We start from the raw sequence: 19,607 nt of genomic DNA, 5'->3' as shown, positions 1-19,607 counted from the left end.
CGTGGTTGCAATCAATCCGGTCGCAGGAACCTGCCGTCGATATGGTTTGTACCAAAAAAAAAAAATGCCGTCCACTATTCGCCATTGAGGTCAGAACTGATATCAGCGTGTAGCCGGCATTCCAAGCCATCAATGTCGAAGCCGAGGAGAACTCCGATGATGAGGTCGACACCACCCGCGAGCTTCATGTACGCGCCAGTGAATCACCTGAATATTTGACCAATTCTGACTGTTTCCTAGGTCGACGAAGCCCTGAAGCGCTTCCAAAATGCCCTGAAGCTGCATGCTCAAGGCCCTCGATTCTTCGATGAAGCCTCCGACGCCTACGATGATCTCTTCAAGTCCGAAATCTTCAAGTACCCTGAGGCTTCTACCGAGTACGAAAGAGCAGAACGACAACCTGATCAATTGCTTGTCGACCCCGCTCTCGCTGGCAGCCTGGACCTCCAAACCGCCGATGTTGACACCACGGGTAGCAGTCTTCCCCAAGCTTTCTTCCTTGCATACAAGAATCGCGGTCAATTCCTCCTTGATCGCACCCGCCATGCCGCACGAAGTGCCGGGAACGATGCGTCTGCTTACTTCGAGAAGGATGTTGCTCTCCGAAACATGCATAACGCCCTGACCGACTTCAACGCCGCCCTTGATCGCGATCCGTCCGATGCGGAGTTGTGGCGCCGTACGGCTCGTGTTGCTGCTTCATTGAAGAGCTCGAGGATCAACAGATACTGCCTCGAAGCTGCTATCGAACTTGACGATGATCCGGCCGTTATCGAGGTCGAGCCACCATCTTTGGCAGAAGGATACGCTGGTCAACAATTGAAGGACCAGCTTCAGTCCCTGTCGGACGAAGTCGCCTTGTCTCACCCTATCATGGGCCCTTGGGTGAAGAGAGACATGCCCGACTTCATCAAACGACATATCGACCCCATACCGTTCTTGCCGAATCCAATTAAATATCTTGGGTCCGCCCGCACCACTGTCGAAGAAGTGGGCCTCACCCGTCTTAGTATAGCCCCCCCAACTGCATCATGGGCCGATTTGGGTATGTCACTGGTGCAGTTCATCCTCGAAAAGGGGCAGACCGGGCGAGCTATTGTCATTGAGCTTCCTGAAACGGAAGATGACGATGACGTAGTTATGGAAACCCAGCCAGAGCAGGACGTTCAGCCAAATGATTCGGATGGCAAAGATAAGGACGAAAACTCAATGCAGGAGGACAGGCAGGATAATACGGAAAAGACTGAGAGTACGGAGCCCGTTTCGAAGGAGATTCCCAAGCCTGTCGAGAGCACTCGTAAGGGCCGAAGCGCCTCCCAACCCTCTCGAAAGCGGTCACAGTCAGCAGCTGGCATTCCCGAGGGCCAGGAAGAGGAGAGCCTGGTCGAGAAAAGGAGCAAGCGAATTAGGAGACGAGAGACAGCAGCCGCAGAAGAGGTTGTCGACCCCAGCGCCGTCCTTGCGTCCCAGCTGGCCCCTTATCAAGCTGCAGACCAAAACCTGTTCCAAGCCACCAAGAACATGCTGGAGAACATTGGAGTCACGAACCAGGAAACTCTAGACCGGATCAGCGAGGTGTTGGATTCGCTTGCTGCAGAAGAACGTGGCGCTTCCATCAAGAACCAAGCGACCATGGATCTCCGCAATGCATTCGTCTCTTTCAGTGAGGATAATGCAAAAATCTTGCTCCACAAACAGACACAGGCGTCTCTGAGCTTGTCATCTTTTCTTGAGCATGCTAAGGGGGGATCTCAGAAAATGTCAGTCATACCACCCTTCAAGGAGACGCAGGGCATCACTGCCTTTGTGAAGCGAGTAAACACATCCTGGATGACTGCTCAAGACGTTGCGTACGAATGGATCAAGACGATATGTCCCAGCTATCTCCAAACAAAGTGGTCAGATGCCATGAAGACAGCTGTCGTCCAGGTCATTAGTAGATTTGACCAGGATATCCTTCAAGCCATCAATTACGACCTGGATTGTGCGAGACGCTCGGATAAAGCGAATACGGAATTTGGTTTTGTTAAAAACATCGTCGAGATGCTCTTCGAGATCCATCTTGACGTATATGAGAGAATTACCAACCCCAGCAGTGTCGTTGACTACAGCATCCGCGTCGAAGCCAGAGGTCGATTGGGTCGGTGGCTAGACATGGCTTCAGCCTTGCTACGGGATGCCGCAGAAGAGGGTAACGAAAACCTGAGAGGCCGCTTCCTCTGGGCTGCCATCTTCTCAACAACCCTCACGGAGAACGCGTCGAGAGAGTACATTCTTCAGTGTTGGACGAGTTTACGAGATTTCCTTGCAGAAAGCGGTATCGATCAACTGTTCCTTCCCAACAATCCGGTGATACCCGAGATTTCGGAAGCGGCGGCCGACAGAGAGATCTCTAAACTGACCACCATGGATTTCTTCCTCGGCCTCTTCCAGGACAATGTCAGCGACCCAGTCGCCGTCATTGATAACCTTGAGCCTGTCCTCAATCCAGGGTCTGTTTATGTTATCCTGCCATCTGAAGATTCGGCAAAGGACGGAGAGGATCCTTCTGACCGCTCTAAGACGAGGAAGGTGCCTATCAAGGAATGTGCAAGTCAGAGCCTCCAGGATCTCTGGAGGTTCCTGCTGGGCACTAGCACGGAACTGCGTCTTTTCCTCTGGACACGGCTTAGCGACGCGTACGCCAGTATCAAGTATTCGACGAAACGATTCTCATGTCATCTCAAAGCTATTGAGATGCTCACAGCGGACTTGGAAAGCGACAGCTATCTCAAGAATGCCCCAGAAACGAGACCGCCGCTATTGCTGAAGATGCTCAAAGCGCTGGATGATCTACTGATCAACGCGCTTTCGTTGGCTCTCAATGACAGCTCAGCCTACGACATCGTCGATGAAGACCACCTGAAGTCGACATCAGCAGCCCTTATCAAATTGAGCTGCATGCTTCATGCATCGGCGATGCACGAGGACGAGATTCGCATCGGTATGACGCGTGTGCCGCCGAGTAGTCCCTCATTCCAGCCATTCCTGAACAAGTTGCGGGAGATTCAGGTGCGCGTGTGGTGCCTCCAGTACACAGTGATCAAGGTCGGCGTAAACCAAAACGGAAAGGTATTCCCCAGCCCAGAGATGGAGTTGGCAGACTTCTTGTCTGCAATTCATCAGGTCATCGGGCTGAGGAAATGCTGCAAAGCCTCAAACAAGATCTTCTTGAAGATGATGCGTGTGGAGTTACTCAAGTTCAAGAAGATTGAAAACTGGGAAGACTATCTCGGGCAGGTGCTTTATGACCTCCATGGTCTCAAACTTGGTGTTGGGGCTGGAGAGGTTCAGGATCATGGCTGCCCCCCAGAGAAGCTCGAAAAACGCAATGCAATGCAGCTTGTCGACAAGATCACAGTACTCGCAAGGAGAATGCCCCGAAAAGACCTCCTCAAGTCAGACCTCAAGACAACCATCGAGCACATGCAAGGAGCCATTGGACAAACGAAAACGACGCCTCAGATGATTCACAACCTGAGGAACTTCACCGAATATCTGAAGCGGCCGATCCACCCCCTCCGACTCTACCAAGCTCTCAGTGGCGGTGTTCAGTTGGATGTCGTTGCTGTAAACACCCCTGAAAGCGCTCTAGCCAAGCACGGATGGTTCTTCCTCTTGGGCATGATTGCCTTGACGAGGTTCAAGCAAGTGGATTTGAGCAAGCGACAAACACCGGGCGCGACTGACGACTTGCGACTCGCGGCTACTTTCTTACGGCTCCAACTTCAATTCACCCCAGATAAATGGGATGCCTGGTTCCGGCTAGCCGAGTGCTTCGACTACGAGCTTGATGAAGCTGTCTTATGGTCGGCCGACAAAATGAACAAGGAACGTGGCGAACTGCTCAGGTTCCAGCGTAATTCGATTCACTGCTACACGCTTGCCTTGTCCAACTCTTGGGAGGCAGATATCGACGACGAGGACGAAGATCCGCTCTACGAGCTCTACCACAACTTTGCCATGCGCTTGTATGCGTCCAGTCGCGAGCCTCTCGCCATGGAGCCCTTTCAGCACGCAGATCATGAGAGATTCTTCATCGAGAGCTTAGGAAACGGAACCTTCCAACGGGTACTTCACGACCAGATGCAAGACTACAAGGTTTGGAAATATGCAGCTGGCTTGTTCAAACGGGCCATGAGACGCAAACCATTGGATTGGAGGTGATTTATTCTTTTTTATTATGTCAAACCATCACTAACGTTGTACAGGAATCCGTACATGCTTACCAAATGTCTTTGGAAGATGTACCAAAAGCCCACTGATCAGCTCAGCCAGAAGGACCGCGAAACCCGCCCATCTGTCGAGTACTTGATTTCAGCCCTCGAACACGCAGTTGAGGTTGTTTCGGCTGTGCCCAAATCGCGGCATAGCGATCCCATTTTGGAGCCGCACTATAAGATCGTATCGATAGTGTACAAACTGGTCGTCCGGGGCGACTTGACGCCACAAGAGGGCGCAGACATTTTGTCGAGGCAGCCATTCGGTATGGAACTTGGAGACGATATCACTCTTGACGACAACGAAGATTGGGAGGAATATGTGATCCGAAATTTGCATCACTTACGGGATAAGGACAAGTCTAACTGGCAGCATCGTATCATCATGCGTCATGCCCGCCTCCTTTTCGATGAGGATGGCGAATCGCCCGAGCTTGTGCAAGCCAAGGCAGCCTTCAACGTCCTCCGAGAATCCATGTTCACCAAGACGATGGTTATGAATGTCTGGAAATGTGACGCCGAGCGTCCTGGACGTCACCACGTCTATACGTCACAGTACATTCGTTTCATGGTGAAGATTTTGGTGGTTATGAACGACCGGGTAAACTTGGAAATGGTTCTAAGGCGTCTTCGGAAGAAGGGCGCCGACTTCTACCACTTCAGCGACTTGTGGCAGATGTGCTCTATGGCTTACCTCAGGCTACTGCGGCAAGGTTTCCAAATTTCCCCCACGTTGGAAGATGCTTTCAAGTCGACGTCGATGGAAGAGCTAGAAATCATGGCTGATCGCATTACTGAGTGGGCTGGAGGTCCAGCAACGGACATTCCCGCCTTCAACTGCCTCAAAGAGACGATCGAGTTGAAGAAGCTCAACGGCGGCCTCATGAAGGCTGGTGCGATTGACGACCTCATCAACGACTGCTACGCCATCATTTACCAGGAGATCGGCCCTTCACTGCCGGGTCCTGAGCCCCACGAGGTTCTCGAAGCACGCGCGAGGGCTCGTGCCAGAGAAGAAGCCGATGGCGGAATCGAGCTCAAACCATCCAGTTCCTTGGGCAACCTGCTAAACCCATCATCCGCGCAAGACTCGGGGGCCAATGGTGAAGGTGACAAGACATCAACGGCACTCGAGGTAGCCCCAAGACGTAGGGCCGGTGTTCGCCGGCCTGACATCATACGGAAGGCCGAACAGGCGTTTGCACGGTTTGGTGAAGCACCAAAGCCATCAGTTGCTCCCTCCAAGTCTCGTGTCGGATCGGTTTCGAGTGGTAGGAACGGAACGCATACCCCCGCTGGAGATGCCGATGGGGGCAGTGATACAGAGGAGCAAAATGAAGGAGACGCAGGCGAAGAGGGCGAGGATACGGAGATGAAGGATGATACGGCCATGGAGGTTGACGACGGGGATGAGGTGCCTGCGCAGGCCACCGGAGCATCGAGCCCGCGGGGCAGTATTCACGATTCCGCGGATGACGAAAGTGAGCTTAGTGATGTTCCGGATGACTGGGACGAACAGCCGCCTCCTTCCCTCATGTTCCCGAATCTGAGGAAGAGCGTGGACTCTGGTCGGGCCGAAGAGACGAACAACTCCAGTGACGGCGATGACGAAGAGGGGGAAGAAGGTGAAGAGGAGGAGGAGGAGGATCAGGAGGATCAGGAGGAGCAGCAGGAGGAGGAGGATGAGGAGGAAGAAGGGGAAGAAGGGGAAGAAGAGGGTGACGGTGAGGAAGCTGAGGAAGGTGATGAGGCTGAGGAGGGCGACGAAGGCGAGGAGGAGGGTGAAGAGGGCGAGGAGGGCGATGAAGGTGAGGGAGAAGAGGGTGAAGAGGGTGAGGAAGCCGAGGAAGCTGAAGAACCCGATGAAGACGAAGAGGCTGAAGAGGGCGAGGAAGCTGAGGAGGGCGAGGACGAAGAGGACCAAGAAGGTGAAGATGACGAAGCCGAGAATAGTCAAGGCGATGGTGAGGAGGAAGAGGAAGAAGACGAGGGAGATGAAGAGGGAGATGAAGACGTAGAGGAGGATGAGGACGCATAAAACTCTCGAAAGTCTCCAGAGAAATGGGTCGACGTGGAGAGGTAGATCTCCTCATTGGAATATGGCTGTTCGTCACAACGTTCTCTCTTTAACCTCGGAGAATGGCGCGCCGGTTGCGGTGTGTAAAGTTACGAGTGTATTTATAGTCAGAGGTGCTTCGCCAGCAAGTGTGATTTATAAGAAGCACAGAGTCAGCAGCGTATGGGATCTGCATACATAGAAATTGTGCCTACAGCACTGGAACGGCCCAGCCTCATCACGTACTTGCAGAACCAATCTGCTGAACATTCATCTGTCTGCATTAGTTATTTGATATTAAGCTTTGCAGAAAAAAACAACTAGCGAGTATGTGCACCATCTGGAAACGGAAGAAGGAGGATTGCCATCACGTAATTGAGTGCTAGACGGAGATGTGTGCGCGTGGCAAGGCACACGGCCGGAGCGTGTGGAGATTGAGGTATGAGATGCATTGGGAGGCAGGGTACTGTGGTGACTGTTTGGGAGAGGTTGAGATACTGAATTATTATGGATATGCTAATATAGAGCCATATGATCTTGGTGGTTACAGTCAGAATTCTTGTACACGTCTCACTCTGTAGCAGAGTATTACAGAGTGTCACCCCTGGCATCCCTCCCACTTGGGGTTAATACAAGTCATCAGATTCAATCTCCTCGATTTTCTGTCACAATCCTTTGGTAATTGGCTTGTTTCTCAACCCGAGGCTCGAATTCTGAACCGATATGGAAAACTTTGCCGTACTCCAGAGCTATTGACCCATCTAGTAAGTAGCTAACAGCGTTCCGGACTGCTTGTCCAGCTTCACCGAGCTCGACCTGAATAGGGCTCGGTGTGCGGTGGGGAGAGATTGCTACGGGCGTGCACCTCCATCCCAGCCCCAGCGTTGGGCTAGTCTCACACCCCAACCCGGGCACCATGTCCGGCGACAGCATTACGCCTTCCAGTGCCGCCTGGCGCCTGCTCAACTTCCTGCCTGTGTCCGCCCGCCCGCCGCACCGTCCAGCTGCAGCCGGCAACTTCCGCCCGTCGACAACCTTCCACCACCGACCGCAGCACACGGCACCCAGCATTCGCCCCAGCACCTACTGCTAGCTAGCTCCTCCCAACATCATCACCAATCTGCGAATCCAACACAACATAAATCCACAACCCAAACCAGCGACCCCGTGAACCCACGAACCCAGAACGATCCCATCAATTGCGTCCTCACGCCGGCGACAAGAACAATCCCGCAAAGAATAAGAAGGGGGTCTAAAAAGGCATCCTCGCAAACACCCACCACCACCACCACCACAACCACTACCACAAATACAACGCACAATGGCCTCCTCGGACGCAAAGCCCGCGCAGGACAAGACCGCCGCCGCCGCGGATCCCAAGGCCGACGAGACGACGCAGCAGCAGGCAGCGGCTAAGAAGCCCGCGCTGGGTGAGGACGACGAGTTTGAGGATTTCCCCGTCGACGGTACGTTTGGTAACCCTCTCTACTCTCTGTCGATGGGTTCCCTTTCGTGTTGCTGGAGACCTATCCCCCTTCTTCCCGCTTGATGATGGCAGGGTGCCAACTTGTCCGCTCTCATCCTTTGTGAATCAAACCTCAGCGTTGGGTGGGGGAATGGGGGGTTTTCACCACCAACGGAGACACTGATGGCACATCGCGATTCCACCTCTCGTCTTTTCCTCAGAGATAAAAGGCTAACTTTGGACTGAACAGATTGGCCCCAGGAAGAGACCGAGGCGGCTGCTGGAGGCAGTGGCTCGACGCAGCACCTGTGGGAGGAGAGCTGGGACGACGATGACACGAGCGACGACTTCTCGGCGCAGTTGAAGTATGGCGATCCTCAACCCCTTGTTTAAGGTCTCGAAACTATACCAGAGGTGCTAACAACGCAATAGGGAGGAGTTGAAGAAGGTCGAGGCATCCAAGAGACGATGATCTACCCACGGTGTGGTACGATGAAGGGGGGAGAATGACGCATAGGTGACTGAGTGGGGATCGACGGCATAGACTACACTACGTAACGAGCTCTATACGACTGGTGATATACCAGTAATGAAATCACAACAGGGCACGCGAGGTTTAATTCTCTTTCGGCACGATCCGGAACGAGACGTGTCTTCTACTTTTTACTGTTTATTTGATATCGTGACGTTTATGATTCTAGGGACATGACACGAGGGTATTACGTTCATCATGAGCGCCCTTTTTCTGGCATGGGCCTCTGCTTTGTTTGCATCCCGCACGCGTTCTTTCATCCCGAGTCCTACAGACTGGCCTTTCCAACCCGGCCTTTCCCATCTATCAGACTGACCGCGCCCATAGAGGTTTCATCCTCCACTGTACGAGGAATAATTTACTTACTCGACAGAGCAGTGACACCGGGCAGCTCCTTGCCCTCGAGGAGCTCCAAGCTAGCACCACCGCCGGTGGAGACGTGACTGAGCTTGCTCTCGACGCCGTACTTGGCGGCCACGGTGGCCGTGTCACCACCGCCGATAATGACAATCTTGCCGCCCTCGGCAGCAGCGACAGCGGCATCCAGCGTCGATTTGGTGCCGGTGGCGAAGTTGTCAAACTCAAAGACACCAGCGGGGCCGTTCCAGAGGATGGTCTTGGAGTCATTAATTGCCTGCTTGTAGAGCTCAATGGACTTGGGGCCGCAGTCGAGACCCATCCAGCCGTCGGGGATGCCAGACTCATCGGTGGCAGAGCCGACCTTGGCGTCCTTGTCAAATTTGTCGGCCGTGACGTAGTCGACGGGGAGGACAAGCTTGACGTTGTTGGCCTTGGCCTTCTCGACGAGCTTGCCGACCGTCTTGGAGCCGGACTCATCAAAGAGGGAGTCACCAATGCTGACGTTCTCGAGCGTCTTCTTGAAGGTGAAGGCCATGCCACCGCAGACGATGAGGGTGTTCACCTTGTCCAGCAGGTTGTCGATGAGCTGGATCTTGTCAGAGACCTTGGCGCCGCCGAGGATGGCGAGGAAGGGGCGCTGGGGGTTCTCGAGGGCCTTGGCGAAGTACTCAAGCTCCTTCTTCATGAGGAAGCCAGAGGCCTTCTGGGGCAGGTCGACACCGACCATGGAGGAGTGGGCGCGGTGAGCAGTGCCAAAGGCGTCGTCTGATTATGAGAGTCAGCTTCTAATGTGTGTTACAAGTCTCAATGGCAAGGAAGCTCCAGGATAAGCTTACTGATGAAGACGTCACCGAGGGCAGTGAGGCCCTTGCGGAACTCCTCGACCTTGGCCTTGTCAGCCTTGGTCTTGTTACCCTCCTTGTCCTTGGCGGAACCCTCCTCCTCAATGTGGAAGCGCAGGTTCTCGAGCAGGATAACCTGGCCGTCGGTGGCCTTGTTAACGAGGTCCTCAACGTCCTTGCCGACGCAATTGTTGGCGAACTGAACGTTCTTGCCGAGCAGCTTCTCGAGCTCGGGGACGACGGGCTGCAGGCTATACTTGGGGTTCTCCTGTCCGTTGGGACGGCCCAGGTGGGACATCAGGATGACGGCCTTGGCGCCATTGTCGATGGCGTACTTGATGGTGGGAACGGCACCGGCGATGCGCTGGTTGTTGGTGATCTTCTTGTCGGCGTCGAGGGGGACGTTGAAGTCGACCTGTGAGGGGTCAGCGAGGGGTGTTCAGCGTTCCGGCTCATTGGCAGGAGCTCCTGAAAGCGTTCTCAGTGTATTCCAATGCCGTCAGGGGAAGCATGTGGAGGGTCACCGAATCGAATACCCGCGGCTTATCCCGTATCGCCAGAATACGGAACGAGTGTGAGGTGATACCCGGGACCAAGTGCGGGTTGCGTGGTGGGGTAATCTGAGCAGCGCAGCAGCGCAGCAGCGCAGCACCAACACCAATTCCGACCCCAGCAACGCTCAACGCCAGGACACGACAAGAGTTGTACAACTTACCCGGATGAGGACGCGCTTGCCCTTGAGGTCGACGTCGGTGATGGAAAGCTTGTTGGCGAGAGACATGATTGCGGTTATGAGGGCGCAGAGGTGTGAGGATGAAAGGTAGAGTTGAAGGTTGAAGAAGTAGAAGAAGAGAGGGGAGTGAAGGGAAGATGTTGAGGAAGCAGAAGGTCTGAGGTATATTTAGCTAGCTAGCTACCTACCTTACCTACCTTACCCAAGGTGGGATGGATTGATAGAGGGAGGGTGGAAGGGAAGGACAGGGACACCACGCCGCATACTCCTAAGGAACGCCGCGGGCAGGGGGGAAACATGCAGGAATCAGTCACCTCGAGTGGTTCAACACACGTTGGGAAGCTTGCAATGGTGGGGTGCTGCCACTGCCAGCGACCTGGACGCTACCGACAGAGCCAGCAAGAAGGAGGGGCATTTCCACCCAGTGGTTTTTTGCATGACTTTTTTTTTCTGTTGGCGGGGTTGACTTTCGGCCCTGCTGCTGCAAGCCTACGAGCCAGGTAGATTGGGCAAATCAGTGGGGACCTTTGCCTGTGCTCTCCCACTAATCGGCAAGCTGCGACAACAACGGCGGTGCTGCGGTGCTACGGTCTGCCCCGCCATGGGTGTGTGACGTGATGGTAGTCTGATACCTCGCAGAAACTGCGCTTCCATCCATGCCTGCTTGTTTTCCCTCAACCGACCCCCCTTCCCCCGGTCGTGGCCGTCCGGCCGGGATCAACGGACCGCAGCCAGACATCACCCGACACGGGGGAGACACAACAGACACAAGATGGAAGAGGGCCTGCGACATCTTGGCTGCGGCCATCTCTCCTTTCATCCGCTATTATTGATGCACATCACTCCTTCTTTTAGGACAACACTTTAGACTTCCTGTGGCATCTTAGTACAACAATTTTCCATAGCCAAGGTGACCAGGTTTGCTCCCAGTGACAAGCTTCAAATATGACCGAGAGATACGCCGATATCGAACCGGAGCCATTACAGCACTCTCAGACCACACATCACGCAAAGCATCAGATAGCATGACCGGGACATCGTGTTCAGTTCCGCGGCGTTTCATTGCTGCTGGCTACAAAGGAGAAAAAATAGAGGGCCTTCCCCAAATCCATCATTCGCACACAAACACCAAACGCCTGTTCCCATCGAAGCAGCCGATGCTGTCGCTTCGTAGTGATCGAGCAAAATCGTAGGCACTACTGTGCCTGATTGGTATAACCCTCTTATATGCCCGCCATGGTGTCGGTGCAATCTAGCCCATGCCGACCTGCAGACTGAAGATGCGAGGAAATCAAGTATAATCATCGAGTTTAGTTGAGGCGAATGTGGTCGTCCTCGCGGGCGGCGGGGCGGTTGTCGACCTCGGTGGACGAGTTGGTGAGGGAGAGGTAGGCGGTCCAGGCAATACCGATTGTGGAGACGAACGGCTACAAAGTTGTTAACATGAGTGTTGTCAATGGCTACCACCGTCCATCTCTGTTCGCCAGGCAACTTACCAGTTGGAACTGCATCGGCATCAGGCGGAAGTTGACAACTTGCACGGCAGGCCAAACGATGAAGTTAGCCTTCAGCGTGGGGATATACATGTCGCGCAGCTTGTTCAGCACAGCGCGGCGTCCACCTCCCTCAGCGACAGTCATGACGGAGAAGAAGCACAGCAGACCAAAGGGCGCAAAGATGAGCTGGTCAAAGGCGACTCTCTGCATTGCGGGAACGAAGGCGCTGGTCTTGGTGATGGGGAAGGTGGTCGACAAGAACTTGAACCAGCGGAACTGGAGAGGTGCCATGCCGAAACCATAGGCCATGAAACGGGTAAGGCGCTCAAAGTCGAATGTGGGAGGGAGGTTACTGTGGTCGGGAATGAGGTCCTTCTCGTAGAAAGGGTTCTTGCGGTCGAGGTCGTGAATCTCGATCGCGATACCATCGTCCTTGTTGACGCCGCCGGGCTTACGGACGGCCTTGAGACGAAGAGCTGTGACTGTTTGTGCGGTCGTGTCGGCGATGCCACCGAGAATGGCGTTGGTCACCATCATGGTAAGCACTGTTGCGGGTATGGGGTCAGCGGCTGATGTATCACATTGTGGCGGAATCCGAAGGACACGGGAGTTTTGAGGCACGTACGTGGCCGTTCATCGTAGTATTGGTTGAACTTGGACACCAACCGGGCGACGAGCGCCATTTCGATGAGAATAATGACTGCGTGAAGCAGTGGCTACAGGACGGATGCAAGTCAGCGCAAAGTTGATTCAATCAGGTGCAGCGCATTAGGCATAGATGGAGATGATGTGACGATGAGAGGCAGCGCAGGCGTGAGTGCGAGGTGGCGGACGGGAACGCAAGACAAGGAGGATTCAGATTTAATCGTGCGAGGAATGTTCTAGGAGCAACACGAAGAGGAAAGGATGGAGCAGGTACGACAATGTGCTGTGGAAAGGGCTGGCATACGAGACGTCCGTAAATGTATTTGCTGTTGGCAGCTCGCACGATGCGACGGCGAGAAAGTTCCCACGACATGGTGACGGATTACGAGAGGATGCGCCCAGGGCGGGACAGAGTGGTTGGAAGAAAGAAAGAATGATGTGAGAGAAACAGGCGGCGACCGCCGGCGGTTCGGTTCGATTCTGTTGGTTTATGCTTTGGCTTCGCTTCGGGTTGGGGAGCCGGATCGATAAGGCGCGCCGCTATCGATTCGTCTCTTGCCTCAAAGTGAGGTAACGATTTGGCAAGCAAATCGAAAGGAGAAGGATGAAGAGTATGGTCTAGGATGACGAGGACCCTTGATGGAGAAGGACTCGTTTAGTGCTTCTGCAGGCTTCGACCGCTGGGTACAGAAGTGACGAGTGACGAATGACGACACGCACGGTAGAGGGAAGAGGGCACTGATGTGCTTCGCTGTGGCGCACGGGAGGAGGGTGATTGGCTGGTATCGCTGATTTGGGGGGAGGCGACGGAGGGTTTGTTCCCGCTGATCTGGCCGGGAGTATGCGGGAAAAAAACAGAGACTTTAACAATACGGAGGCCGACGAAGGAGCTACAATAAAAAATGAAAAGAAAAAGTAATCTTTCGCTTGGCGAGGGCAAGGGCGATGTAGGACGGCAGTGAAGGGGCTTATAACGTGGGAAGGATGGTATGCTAACTTTGCCTACCTTAGTAAGAAAGGCGGGAATAAGACGACGAAATGGTGCTGCATGTTTGCTGCTTTGCGTGCTTCAAAGCAATGGAACTTAAACGGTACAACCGACAAGTATCTTTCTGTCCGTCCACGAAGGGAAGGTGAGGCAGAAACCAGAAACGCAGACACGCAGACATGCAAACAGGGAGCTCTTTCCTTGAATCCATCGGCGGATATTCGCACCAGGCCACACCTCCATTCGGGATTAACACTGTGTCGCGTTATGTCGCTGTGTCGCTGGGCGCCTCCCGCTTCCCCACACGTCGCCAACAGGCAGAACCGCACATCTAAAAATGGCTCCCGTCCCTTGCCTTGGCCAATTGACCTCAAGTTTCGACAGAAATATGGGCAGACAGAGACGCTACGGGTCGACGGCGGACCTCGAGAGCTCCCCGACGGCCCCGACCCTACCGAAGCCGCGTCCCTCCGTATGTCGCACAGTGCATTCACGGCCCTGCCCCCTCCCCCACCACCATCCATCCAAGCTCACTCACTCACACCGCCCCTCGCTCCTCATACCGTGAGTGTTGTGTCTTCATCCCAATAACTGTGTCTATTCAGACGGGGGACCACACACACGCTTCGTCCGTTTCTTCAAACCGACCGACACCCTTTAGCCCCGTGCTCGCACAGAAACCCCAAACGCGACTCTCGCTGTCCCGATCAATGCTCCCGTTTCATACACGCGTACAATCGTGGGGTAACCGCTGTTTCCTACTCCCATCGCATGGCCGGTGGCGTACAGGGGTGAAGCTTCTTTTCTACATATTCCATCACATACCATTAGCTTTTCTAGCTTTTCAAGCTTTTCAACGAGGACTCCAGTAGGACGGACCGGCAGATGAACAAGTCACCCATCTCAACAATCTCATGTGTCCACCACTTCAAAGGCTATAAAGTCTCCCATCCTTGCCCAATAGAAACAGAGTTACGGAACGGCGCTGCGGTGAAAAGAACGAGCTTGTGAGCTTGCTAAACATAGGGGTCCTGCCGGCAGGATGAACCCTGACCAACATACCTGATTGCGGCAGAGATATGTTTAATCTGTCACATTGTGTTTCTCGACGCCTCCCTACTGCCTAATCTCTTGAGATAATGGTTGGAAGTATGGAAAGACTAAAACACCATCCATTGAGTCGGGGCATTCCGTTTGTCAATGCTAATGTTGTCGGCCGTCGGCAACGTCAACATCATCGCAACACACTTCCCGGACAGATACCCCCTTTCTACAACCTGATGCAGTTCGCTTCTCGGGATCCGAGTAACAGCTGTGCATATAAACATCAAGGAATGGGGCTCGCAACTAGTAACTAGCGAATGGTGTGAGTGCTCTGGGGGGGCATGAGAAACATTCTTCGCGGCTCCCAGTCTGTCGTACTTGGTAAGGGACGTATCTCAGTCGAATACCATGCTAAATCAAGCAACTGGCAGACAAGCCGAGAGCGAGAGAGCTCAGACCATCGACTGCTCAAGAAAACTTCTTCAAGCCGGTTTTCCATTTCCAACAATTTACAATGCTGCTGACCATCTCAACTGAGGGAGGCCAACGGCCGAGTCAAGTAACAGCTGCGACCACCTCAAGAGCCTAGTCAACTAGCAGTCCCTAATCCTCAGTCATACATCTATCATCATTGGTATTAATACTAGCCTGGCCCAAATAGCAGGTGTCTCCCACATCAATATGTGGTTAATTGTCTTGTGCAACTGGTACAGAGCAAGTTGTCTGAAGTCTAGACGCTCTCAACTCCTCCGCAACTCTTTCACATAGACCCTCCCTGCTCTCAGCTTCAGGCACTGGCATACTTTTTTTTTACAAATATATGTTGACAGAAGACCGCGAGTACCCAATCGTCTTGGGCCATTGGCTATAATCCGGCTCGAACAAGACCGCGTCGTTGCAGTCACTTCCCAAGCTCGTATTGTTTAACCACGCTACCGAAAGTTAGCCAGTGAGTCCAAAATCATCAGTCCGAAGAAAGGGTCATATTCACCAGGTTCCCAATACCACACGCCCTGTCCAAGACCCTTGGGTGTCTCCCTCACAGTCTTGAGTAGGTCCTTCATCCACTCAACCTGTCCGTCGACGCTGTACGGGATACTCGGCTCCGAAGACTCGGGGATCGGGTTCCACTTGCCGTCGCAAATCGCAGGGTAATCCGTCTCGACGACCTGCATGGGCTTTCCGTACTTCTCCCCCAACACCTTGAGCGTTTTCCGCAGGTTCGCAAGCGTCGCCGACGTGCCGTAGAATGGGTAAAAGCTAAACCCGAAACTGTCCCACGCCGACAGCGGCACGCCATTGTCTACAAGCGCGCCGTACCACCGCTCCTGCAGCGTCAGGTTCCAGCCGTTGTCGATGTGGATGATGACCTCGGGCTTGGGCACGCCAGCACGGGTGGCGTCCTTGACGCCCGCCCTCGCCGCCTTGTAGAGCGTCGCAAAGTTTGTGAAATTCTTGACCAGCGCCGACCACGGCTGCACGTCGACAGACACCTTACCCAGCGGCCACAGCGTGCCGTGGCGTATCTCGTTGCCCAAGGAAACAATATCCAACGTCACGCCGGCGTCCTTGAAGGCGATGAGCGTCTCGCGGACGTAGTTCCTCAGCGTGTCGGCCAAGGGCTCCAAATGCGTCGGCCACGCCGCGGGCAGCGGCTGTTTCTGCGGGTCCGCCCAGCTATCGGCGAAGTGGAAGTCTAAAAAGATGCGCTGGCCCTTTGCCTGGAAACGCTTCGCGAGGGCAATGGTGTAATTTAAGCCGTAGGTGCCGTCGGGCGGATTCACCCACAGCCGGAGGCGTACGGCGTTCATGCCACCGTCGGCGAGGATGTCGTCGGCCGGGCGGGTCGCGTTTCCACGCGCCGTGTCGATATAGATATTGTTGTTTTCCTCAAGCATCTTGAGAGAGCTGAGATCGTGGCCCTTGTAGAAAAAGGGTTTGCTGTGGCCGGAACCAGGGCTGTGTTTCTCCTTGTTAGCTTCCAGGTTTGTCATTGTGTGATGTTCGGTGTAAGTGGTTGGACGTACTTGACGGGCTCTGGGGCCGGAACGGCCGCGGCCAGAGCCGTGAGGCCAAGCAGAGAGATCAAAGTTCTCGCAAACATGATTAGATGATATCGCAGCGGTTGAGACACAAAGAGCCAATCCTTCAGCTATCTACCGACGACGAGACGCCCAGTATATATATCACTGGAAACATTCCCCTCACCGCCCACCGGGCTAGTCATCAAGTCGAACGATGCTTTCACCATTTCGCAAGGGTTCAGAATAAATGCAAGCGAGCTGTCACGGGTCTCGGCAATCTTTGTTTTTTTCCCCTTTCTCGGTCCAATGTGACCATTCGACGGAAGATCTCACGGACAGAGACACTCAAGACGGCAAGCAAAACAGCAGCTGACAATATGGAGACGGCCCGAACTGCGGGGACTCATCGTGGGGTTGATGGGGGAGACCCCAGACTCGGCACGCTGGCGATTGGTGCGCCTGGATGTGGTGCCCCTGCTCGCCCGTAATTTCGGATATTGTGCCTCCAACGAGTTACAACAGCTTCGTTGGTCTGCGTTGGTCTGGCTGGGGTGCCAAGTTCCAGCAGTCTGGGCTCGCCGTGGTTCCATCAGGTGACAGGGCGGGGATGAAGCTTCGAGAAAACATGGTGGAATTGGAACCCGTCTCCCCAGGTCCAGATCCAACCTTTCACGGCCCTCTCGGGCTCTCAACCGAGGTTTATCGTTCAACACTCCAGATTTTAATACAGCCATCAATATTATGTTCCATTTGTGGTTAACCTTAGCCATCGGCCAGGACACGGGTCCAGTCGAATTTCCTCCACTTCATCTTGAAACCCTCGACTCTTCTGTCGCCCTTGTTCCACCGTCCCTGTTTCTTGATCACATCCGGGCCGACGTCCAGGATGCCCCCGATAATCTCCCTTGCAAACAGGTCTCCTCTCGGCCAGCGGTCAGAGTTCTCGACAATGTGGCCGAGGCCGCCGTCGAGTGTGAACCACGCGTGAAAGTATGGCATCTCCTTTGCGATACTCCTCCGGAAAGCCATCCTGCCCATTCCATCTCTTGCCTTGGCGGCCGTGTCAATGATCTTCCGGTGCTGCGACCACTCATCTTCGGTGGTGAGGAAGGCCTCTTTGAAATATGCCGGAGCAGTTGCGCCCTCTTCGTACGGAATTGGCACGGCCATCATAGCCGCGTGAAGGTGCCTCTGCGGCGCGGCGGCGTTCTCGTAGAAAATCACTTCTTGGCCCTTCTCATGATACATTCTTGTCAGAGACTTCATAAAATTACGAATCTCTTCCCATTCGTCGTCGTCACACTCCAGCAGGTTCTTGCGATGCGCCATGGGTGTGATGACAGCGCCGCCTTCGCTGACTTCGGGCTCCGTAGGCAGCGTCAGGAAGACGCGGGTGGCAAGAGAGATAACCGGTGCCAGAGGAGGCAGCCCCTTGTCCTCGTGGTGGCACAGCGGGCAACTGTCTAGTATCCGCGACACCTTCTGGTACTCGTTGACGGCCACGTTCTTGAGGTTGACCTCAGACTTGTGAACTCGCTTGGCAAGTTTTTCTGCATTCTCATCCATATAATCGAGGTCGTTATCAAACTTGCCGTCCTTGGCGATACGCTCGGCAAGCCGCATGCCTTCGCCGCCAGCTTGACCGCGTGTCCTGCGCTCCTCGCGAACCATGTCTTCAATAGACATGTCCTCGTTGGCTTCCACGTTGCCGCGTTCTCGCCCACGCTTGTTTTCAATGGCCTTGGCTTCACCACGAGTTCCTGCCAGCATGCGGTTATCCATGACACCGAGAACAACAGACTGCGGCCCATTAGTGGCAAAATTCGCTGCCGCCTGATTATATTCGGCTTCCAACTTAGCAGCATCTTGTGCCCTACGCAGCTTCGCCTTCATCATCTGAGCTCGCAGTCTGTTCAAGGCGGTCTGATCCATGGGGGTATGCTGCATGGCGTTGTCGGGAATGATGATGCCCTGTTCCACCTCGTGGGTGTCGTCTCGTGCGGCGGGTGCCTCCTCGTGACGCTGTTTTCCCATGCGCTCACGATATAAATCCCCTGTAGGCTTTTCCTTGCCTACATAACCATTCCCATACACATTACGCCTGTCCATTTCAACCTTTTCTTCTCTCGCTTCGTCGAACTCTTGCAGGTCGCCAAATCTCTCAAGAGCCACCTCTTCAACAGAACGGCCTGAGTCTTCAGCCATAGAGTAAACACCCTTGAGCTTCGTTAGGCGCCACTGAGAGCCGTTGTCTCCGAATGTATAGTTCACGGCCCGGTCTCTTGTCGTGATCTTCTCACTCGATGTCGGGATATTGTCTACTTGAGAAAAATCTCTGTTGATTTCCCTGTCGTGGACGACTCTCGGCGGCTCTTCTTTTGGCGGTGGCTTGACCTCCTTCTGCTTCCGCTGAACATAGTCGATGTCGAGGGCCGACGGCGCAGTCATCCAAGAATCGCGCACCAACGATGTCACTGGAGCTGTTGGGTCCGGAGGAGTTTCTTCATCAGGGATCGGCAAGTCCTCTTTTGGATCTGATGTCTTCTCGTGGGTTTCAGCCCGGCGCTCGTCGTCTCTTTCTCTGTGCCCATGTCTCGATCGTCGCTCGTCGTCGTCCTTTACATGGCGAGACCGTTTATGTCGGTGGCCGTCCTCATCATTTTCTTCGTGGCGCCGAGATCGATGATGTCGATCTCTGTCATTGTCTCGGTCGCGGTCGCGCTTACCATCTCGACTGCGATTTGTAACGCGATCGCGTTCTCGGTGTCTATCAGAAGACCGATCGCGGTGGTGGTGGTGGTGATGGTGACCGCGCTGCTTCTTCCTTTGCCTGCGTTCTTCTTTTTCGCGTTCAATGCGCTCCTTCTCTCCCTTCTCAGCTGCTAGAGCCTTTTCAAATTCGTCGAGGCCGTCCATCGTTGCTGGGACCAGCGGTGGGAAGTTTGATACCTCAGTGATGGAGCTACCGGCTGCAGTCGCCTGTTTTTTGGCAGAACAAATTGGCGACGTGGGTTGGACGTCACTTCCTAGCACGGACCATCCAGCTTCTGAAATTGACAGGGGGGTCTGATTAGTTGTTACAGGGGGTCTCGCCCACTCTGACGCCCCGCGCGGGGCACTCAGCTCTTCCAACTCTTCAAGAACTTTTTTCCTAGCGACCGTA

At 54.2% G+C, this 19,607-nt stretch overlaps 6 protein-coding genes across 6 annotated transcripts; 2 read left to right on the top strand and 4 right to left on the bottom strand.

Moving 5' to 3' along the window:
* Window positions 1–41: 41 nt before the first annotated feature.
* Window positions 42–6,297, top strand: CORC01_10198 (uncharacterized protein; the record flags this gene model as incomplete). Its single annotated transcript, XM_022621827.1, has 4 exons — window positions 42–44; window positions 114–188; window positions 241–4,202; window positions 4,251–6,297. 4 exons carry the CDS (start codon window positions 42–44, stop codon window positions 6,295–6,297), a joined length of 6,087 nt encoding a protein of 2,028 aa, XP_022471641.1.
* A 1,339-nt stretch (window positions 6,298–7,636) lies between these two features.
* Window positions 7,637–8,252, top strand: CORC01_10197 (DSS1/SEM1 family protein; the record flags this gene model as incomplete). The annotated part of the gene is made up of 3 exons (XM_022621826.1): window positions 7,637–7,781; window positions 8,031–8,145; window positions 8,213–8,252. 3 exons carry the CDS (start codon window positions 7,637–7,639, stop codon window positions 8,250–8,252), a joined length of 300 nt encoding a protein of 99 aa, XP_022471640.1.
* A 418-nt stretch (window positions 8,253–8,670) lies between these two features.
* On the bottom strand, window positions 8,671–10,295 carry CORC01_10196 (phosphoglycerate kinase; the record flags this gene model as incomplete). The annotated part of the gene is made up of 3 exons (XM_022621825.1): window positions 8,671–9,437; window positions 9,509–9,929; window positions 10,230–10,295. The coding sequence occupies 3 exons, from the start codon at window positions 10,293–10,295 to the stop codon at window positions 8,671–8,673; spliced, it is 1,254 nt and encodes a 417-aa protein (XP_022471639.1).
* A 1,262-nt stretch (window positions 10,296–11,557) lies between these two features.
* CORC01_10195 (Mpv17/PMP22 family protein) lies at window positions 11,558–12,761 on the bottom strand (the record flags this gene model as incomplete). The annotated part of the gene is made up of 4 exons (XM_022621824.1): window positions 11,558–11,674; window positions 11,744–12,288; window positions 12,369–12,459; window positions 12,693–12,761. The coding sequence occupies 4 exons, from the start codon at window positions 12,759–12,761 to the stop codon at window positions 11,558–11,560; spliced, it is 822 nt and encodes a 273-aa protein (XP_022471638.1).
* Window positions 12,762–15,230: 2,469 nt separating this feature from the next.
* On the bottom strand, window positions 15,231–16,524 carry CORC01_10194 (glycosyl hydrolase family 53; the record flags this gene model as incomplete). The annotated part of the gene is made up of 3 exons (XM_022621823.1): window positions 15,231–15,352; window positions 15,412–16,379; window positions 16,448–16,524. The coding sequence occupies 3 exons, from the start codon at window positions 16,522–16,524 to the stop codon at window positions 15,231–15,233; spliced, it is 1,167 nt and encodes a 388-aa protein (XP_022471637.1).
* A 682-nt stretch (window positions 16,525–17,206) lies between these two features.
* Window positions 17,207–19,360, bottom strand: CORC01_10193 (uncharacterized protein; the record flags this gene model as incomplete). Its single annotated transcript, XM_022621822.1, has 1 exon — window positions 17,207–19,360. The coding sequence occupies one exon, from the start codon at window positions 19,358–19,360 to the stop codon at window positions 17,207–17,209; it is 2,154 nt and encodes a 717-aa protein (XP_022471636.1).
* Window positions 19,361–19,607: the final 247 nt, after the last annotated feature.

Source organism: Colletotrichum orchidophilum (assembly GCF_001831195.1).
Source record: "Colletotrichum orchidophilum strain IMI 309357 chromosome Unknown Scaffold_99.1, whole genome shotgun sequence".
In the NCBI taxonomy this organism is placed as follows: Eukaryota; Fungi; Ascomycota; class Sordariomycetes; order Glomerellales; family Glomerellaceae; genus Colletotrichum; species Colletotrichum orchidophilum.
This window is presented reverse-complemented; position numbering and strand designations above follow the sequence as displayed.